Source organism: Drosophila tropicalis, unplaced genomic scaffold (assembly GCF_018151085.1).
Source record: "Drosophila tropicalis isolate 14030-0801.00 unplaced genomic scaffold, ASM1815108v1 contig_545, whole genome shotgun sequence".
In the NCBI taxonomy this organism is placed as follows: Eukaryota; Metazoa; Arthropoda; class Insecta; order Diptera; family Drosophilidae; genus Drosophila; species Drosophila tropicalis.
In genome coordinates, this window is record NW_027173018.1 from 1 (window position 1) to 6,613 (window position 6,613).

The 6,613-nt window shown below is 44.6% G+C and overlaps 1 protein-coding gene across 1 annotated transcript; it reads left to right on the forward strand.

The window, feature by feature from the left end:
- Positions 1-6: 6 nt before the first annotated feature.
- Positions 7-4,812, forward strand: Spt6 (transcription elongation factor Spt6). Its single transcript, XM_068287442.1, has 2 exons — positions 7-635; positions 667-4,812. The coding sequence occupies exons 1-2, from the start codon at positions 38-40 to the stop codon at positions 4,758-4,760; spliced, it is 4,692 nt and encodes a 1,563-aa protein (XP_068143543.1). The 5' UTR covers positions 7-37; the 3' UTR covers positions 4,761-4,812.
- The last annotated feature ends 1,801 nt before the right edge of the window (positions 4,813-6,613 follow it).

Here is a 6,613-nt window from a genome sequence, read left to right on the forward strand (position 1 = left end):
GGATAATGAGATACGAAAGACAGATATACCTGAGCGCATGCAATTGCGACAAGTACCCGTCACAGCAGTGCCAGATGGTTCACACGAATTGGATGATGAAGCCAATTGGATATATCGTTTTGCGTTTTGCAAACAAACTGTATCCGAGCAAGAGAAAGCCGATAATCGTGAGAAAATGCGTAAACCGCCAACAGCAGTAAATAAAATAAAGCAAACACTCGAGTTTATCCGCAATCAACAGTTGGAAGTCCCATTTATAGCCTTCTATAGGAAGGAATATGTAAAGCCCGAGCTAAACATAGATGACCTGTGGAAGGTCTACTACTACGACGAACGCTGGTGCCAGCTGAACGAGCGCAAGCGCAAACTGAAAGCTTTGTTTGAGAAGATGCGACAATTTCAGTTGGACACATTGTGTGCGGATCCGGAAAAGCCATTACCCGATGATGTGCGACTCATGCTGGATAGTGACTTTGAGCGTCTCAACGATGTGCAGTCGATGGAGGAGCTTAAAGACGTACACATGTACTTTCTTCTTAACTATTCCCACGAGTTGCCCAAAATGCAAGCCGAGCAACGACGTAAATTGCTACAGGAACGTCGCGAAGCTAAGGCCCGAAAACAAGCTGCGGCCAGCTAGCTGCAGATGAAACTGCCGGGGCGAAGGCATTGACAACAATAACGATGTCGAGCCCGTCGACCTCGATGAAACGGATGAAGCGGAACAGTTAAACATTGCCGATGAGCAACTGAAACAGGCACCAAACAGTAGTCCCTATGCGGTATTCCGCAAAGCTGGGATTTGTGGGTTTGCCAAGCACTTTGGTCTTACTCCCGAGCAGTTCGCCGAAAATCTACGAGACAATTATCAACGTAACGAGGTCACACAGGAGTCGTTGAGCCCCACGGAGATGGCCAAACAGTATCTATCGCCGCGTTTCATGACTGTAGATGAAGTTTTGCATGCAGCTAAATATGTGGTGGCCCGGCAATTGGCCCAAGAGCCTTTGTTGCGTAAAACCCTAAGAGAAGTGTATTTCGATCGGGCCCGGCTCAATATTCGGCCCACCAAAAACGGAATGGTCCTAATTGATGAAAACTCACCGGTGTATTCGATGAAATACGTGGCCAAAAAACCAGTGGGCGATCTCTTTGGCGATCAGTTCATTAAGCTGTTAATGGCTGAGGAGGAGAAACTTCTGGAAATCCGATTCCTCGAGGAGTTCGAAGGAAATGCCAATGCCAATGGCCCACCTGGTGATTATGTGGAGGAGGCCAAAGCTTTGTACCATCTCGATCAGTTCTCAAAGCATGTTCTCGAATGGAATACCTTGCGTGCCGAGTGCGTCCAGTTGGCATTGAAGAAGTGGGTCATACCCGATCTTATCAAAGAGTTGAGGGCAACACTCCACGAAGAGGCCCAACAGTTCGTCCTGCGCTCTTGCACAGCCAAGTTGTACAAATGGCTCAAGGTGGCACCCTACAAACCAGAATTTCCTCAGGACTACAGCTACGATGAGTGGAGCACTCTACGTGGAATACGCACACTGGCTTTGGCATACGATCCAGATCAATCCGTGGCTGCATTCTGCGCTGTCACCACTGTGGAGGGTGACATATCCGACTACCTCCGATTGCCAAACATACTCAAGCGCAAGAACTCACATAGCTCCGAGGAAAAGGCCCAAAAACTGGCTGATTTACGGAAGCTAAGCGACTTTATCAAGATGAAGAAACCGCATATTGTGGTGATTGGGGCCGAGTCACGGGATGCCCAAATGATTCAGGCAGACATAAAAGATATTCTCAAAGAGCTTGAAACGTCCGAGCAATTTCCGCCCATTGAAGTAGAGATAGTTGACAACGAACTGGCCAAAATCTATGCCAACTCCAAGAAGGGTGAGTCGGACTTCAAGGAGTATCCAGCTCTGTTGAAGCAAGCTGTGTCCCTGGCCCGCAAAATGCAGGATCCTCTTGTGGAATATTCCCAGTTGTGCGATGCCGACGACGAGATCCTTTGTCTACGCTATCATCCGCTGCAGGAACGAGTGCCCAAAGAACTCTTGCTGGAGCACCTCAGCCTGGAGTTCATTAATCGTACAAGCGAGGTGGGATTGGACATTAATATGATGGTACAGAATTCGCGAACAGTCAATCTATTGCAATATACCTGTGGTCTGGGTCCCCGCAAGGGACAGGCCTTGCTTAAGCTACTGAAGCAGAGCAACCAGCGCCTGGAAAACCGGACGCAATTGGTCACCGTTTGCCATTTGGGTCCCAAGGTGTTTATCAATTGCAGCGGTTTCATTAAGATTGACACTAGCTCACTGGGAGATTCAACGGAAGCCTATGTGGAAGTTTTGGATGGATCACGTGTCCATCCGGAGACCTACGAGTGGGCCCGTAAAATGGCCATCGATGCAATGGAGTATGACGATGAAGAGACCAATCCGGCTGGAGCCCTCGAGGAGATTCTGGAGTCACCGGAACGTCTTAAAGATCTCGATTTAGATGCTTTTGCGGTTGAACTTGAGCGTCAGGGTTTCGGCAGCAAAAGCATTACCCTCTATGACATAAGGAATGAGCTCAGTTGCCTCTACAAGGATTACCGTTCACCGTACCAAAAACCCAGCTCTGAGGAGCTTTTTGATATGTTGACCAAGGAGACGCCCGATTCGTTCTATGTGGGTAAATGCGTCACTGCTATGGTAACTGGTTTTACTTATCGTCGGCCGCAGGGCGAGCAACTGGATAATGCCAATCCCGTAAGGATTGAAGCCAGCGATAGCTGGCAGTGTCCATTTTGCCATAAAGATGACTTTTCAGAGCTATCCGAAGTGTGGAATCATTTTGATGCCAATGCTTGTCCAGGTCAGGCTTCGGGTGTGCGAGTAAGGCTGGAGAATGGACTGCCCGGATTCATACACATTAAGAATCTATCGGATAAGCAAGTGCGGAATCCAGAGGAACGAGTTCGCGTCTCTCAAATGATTCATGTGCGCATTATTAAAATTGATATTGATCGTTTCTCCGTTGATTGCTCCTCCAAAACAGCTGATCTCAAAGATGTAAACAACGAATGGCGACCTCGCCGAGATGCCTTCTATGACTTTGTCACCGAGGAGTTGGACAATCGCAAGGTAACGGATGCCAAGGCGAAAGCATTGAAGCGTAAAACATATGCCCGCCGCGTTATTGCCCATCCTAGTTTCTTTAACAAATCCTATGCCGAGGTTATCGCAATGCTTGCCGAGGCCGATCAGGGCGAAGTAGCGTTGCGCCCGAGTAGCAAGTCTAATGATCATTTAACTGCCACCTGGAAGGTGGCCGATGACATCTTTCAACACATTGATGTGCGTGAAGAGGGCAAGGAGAATGATTACAGTTTGGGACGAAGTCTTTGGATTGGCACCGAGGAATTCGAGGATTTGGATGAAATTATTGCCCGCCATATCACTCCCATGGCCTTGGCGGCTCGTGAACTGCTACAGTACAAATATTACAAGCCCAATTTAACACCCGCCAATGGGAATGAACGGGATTACATGGAACAGGTACTACGCGACGAGAAAGCCAAGGATCCGAAGAAAATCCATTACTTCTTCACAGCTTCCAAGAGTATGCCTGGTAAATTTCTGCTCTCCTATTTACCCAAGACAAAGGTGCGGCATGAATATGTCACCGTCATGACGGAGGGTTATCGTTTTCGTGGCCAGATCTTTGATTCGGTGAACAGTTTGTTGCGTTGGTTCAAAGAGCATTGGTTGGATCCAACTGCTTCGCCAGCCACCAGTAATATAACTACACCCATGCATCATCAGCAGCAACAGCAGCAGCATCATCATCATCATCAGCACCATCATCATTATGGCACAATGCGGCCGCCCATGTCGGCTGGTTTGCTGTCTTCTGGTGGCGGTGGATCAGCGGGCGGCGGTGGTTCTTATAGCAATGCAGGCAGCGTTTCTGGCGGCACACCTAGAAGTGGTATTAGTCTTGCTGCTGGCGGTGGCGGCGGCTCTAGTGCTTACTCCGTTTCGCATTCCATTAGTGGCAGTGGGAGCTATGGCTCCAATCAGAATAATTCGACTTCGACTGCGGGTCATTATGGTAGCTCATCGACACCCTCGTTCGGTGGAACTGCACACATAAATACACCATACACGCCAAGCGGTCAGACTCCATTCATGACGCCATATACACCACATGCCTCACAAACCCCTCGGTATGGCCATCATAATGTGCCCAGTCCTAGCTCTCAATCATCTAGCAGCCAAAGGCATCATTATGGAAGTGGAGGCGGCGGTGGTATTAGTAATGTCACGCCGCGCTATTACGATATGAGTGGACCGAATTCTTACAATTCTGGTGCAGGAGGTGGTGGCGGTGGTCAACATCAGCACCAGCATCAACAACAACAACAACGTGCCAAAGAGAACCTCGACTGGCAGTTGGCAAATGATTCCTGGGCACGACGCAGCAAACCTCAATCACAGTCAATGCCCCAACAGCAGCAGCAACAATCCTCTATGAACATGGGAATGGGTAGTATAACTGGACTGGGTGCTGGCGGTGGTGGTAGTGGTGGCGGTGGCTATGCTTCGACTCCTATTAATGAGTACAACACGAGTGGCAGCCGATCCGCTGCTGCTGCTGCTGCCATCTCTTCCAAGTCATCTGTGCGTAGTACTCCCCGCACGAATACCTCGCCACACTCCATGAATCTGGGCGATGCCACGCCTCTTTACGATGAGAACTAGTAAACGAAACTTTGATCTTCATCCTGCTGCTCCACCTCATCCTCCTCCAAAACTAATTCTAAGAAAATTCACCAGTAAAAAATTTTCAACACAAAGAAAAAGTTACAATTTACCTATAATAAATATAAAAAAAAAACAAAACAAGAAGAAAAAAAAAAACAAATATAAAATAAAGTCAACAAAAAAAAAAAAAAAAAAAAAAACAAGAAACAAAACAAAAACCATTAAAGTAGAATCGAAAATACAAACTAAAGGAAAATGCTAAGAAAAATTATGAGAAAAGAGAAACAAAAACATTAATTTTAAAAATGTTTAAACCAATTGATCAATATTGAAGAAAATTGAGATAAATTTTGACGAAAGAAAAGACGAAATAAAATTTGATTTTTTTCTGATGAAAATTGCTTTCTTTTATTTGTTCATGGTGTTGAATTGTGCGCCAGTGTTGGGTTGCGACGTGCAAGTGAATTAGAAAGAGAAAGCAAGTTCGCCTTCAAGGGAATTCTTTTTTTCACTAAACTAAAAATCATAAATTATTATCAATAGTATTAAAAAAATCGATGTAATTATTTAAAAAAAAATGCAGAATGCTTATGTTAAGCAACTGAATAAGTAATTTAGGCAGAAAACAGTGAAGTGAGCATGTTTATCCAACACTAGCATTTGGGGTATTCACAACTAATAGATGGCAGCTTTTACTGAGCATGTGTGACCGTATCGAAAAAGAAATGACAAGGAAATGGAATTGGAAAGTGGCAATGGAAGGAAACGAAAAGGAAATGGCATGTGCTTTCCTCACATTCTTGCAAAAAACGTGGACTGAGAAGTTTGTGAAAATTGTGCTCTCCTTTTTTTCTATATACATATGTATTTTTTCTCATAATTTTGGAAGTATGACAGACACTTTCTATCGCAAAAATTCAAGTAATATTTCTGAATGAAGGATTTCCATCAAGTTTAATTGATTTTTGGATATTCTTTTAGCCAAAGAGGAGAAAAAAATGGAAGAGTCCTCCGATGGAAGTGACTCGGATACTTACAGTGTCTTTAAGTTCCGTAATAAGCGTAAGAAACATGTATCAAAGGATCTTGATGATGAATTGGAGGAAGATGACTATGAACTGATTGAAGAGAATTCGGGTGTTAAGGTCGACAGACGTGTAAGTAGTCTTTCTATTAACCTGAGCTTTTCTCAATATTAACCCTTCGTCCATCCTTTGAAGAAGAAACGACTCAAACGCACGTGGTTGTCCGAAAGAGAAGACCACGAGCATGTGGATAAGGGCTTGGAACGCAAAAAAATTGCCCAAGAGTTATTTGGGGACAATGACGAAGAGGTTGTGTGATATATTACACAGAAAAATAAATCGAGGCTTATTCGACAAATTTTTCGTATCTCTTTCCCCAGAGCTATGACCGCCAAAGCGAGCATAACTCTCCAAAGATTCGAATATATAATGATGATGATGAGGATTCCGAAACGAGGACTGATGACTTTGTAGTGGATGACCATGATTGTCCCATAACGGAGAAGAGATTGGGTCCAATGCATACAGATCCGTAAGTAAATCTGAACTAGGGATTAAGTTACATCCTTGAAAGAGAGTTAAAGCGCCCAAGTGAAAAAAGAAAATCATTTAAAATTAAATATGTACATATATCGAGATATATATGTACATATGTATATATACACCTGATATATATGTCATCTATACAGTTCTGTTCAGGAGGCCCAGGAAATATTCGGTAATGGTGATTTAGAGGATGAAGATGACTCGAAGGGTGATGACGAAAATATGTCAACCAAAAATTCCTTTGTGATGTTTTTGAGCCTAGTGAACTGAAACGTCATT

Bases quoted from the DNA above. Each gene is read 5' to 3' on its own strand.
- Spt6 (XM_068287442.1), top strand. From the start codon at position 38: ATGCAATTGCGACAAGTACCCGTCACAGCAGTGCCAGATGGTTCACAC. The intron at 636-666 runs GCTAGCTGCAGA...GCCGGGGCGAAG, and splicing joins CCGAAAACAAGCTGCGGCCA to GCATTGACAACAATAACGAT.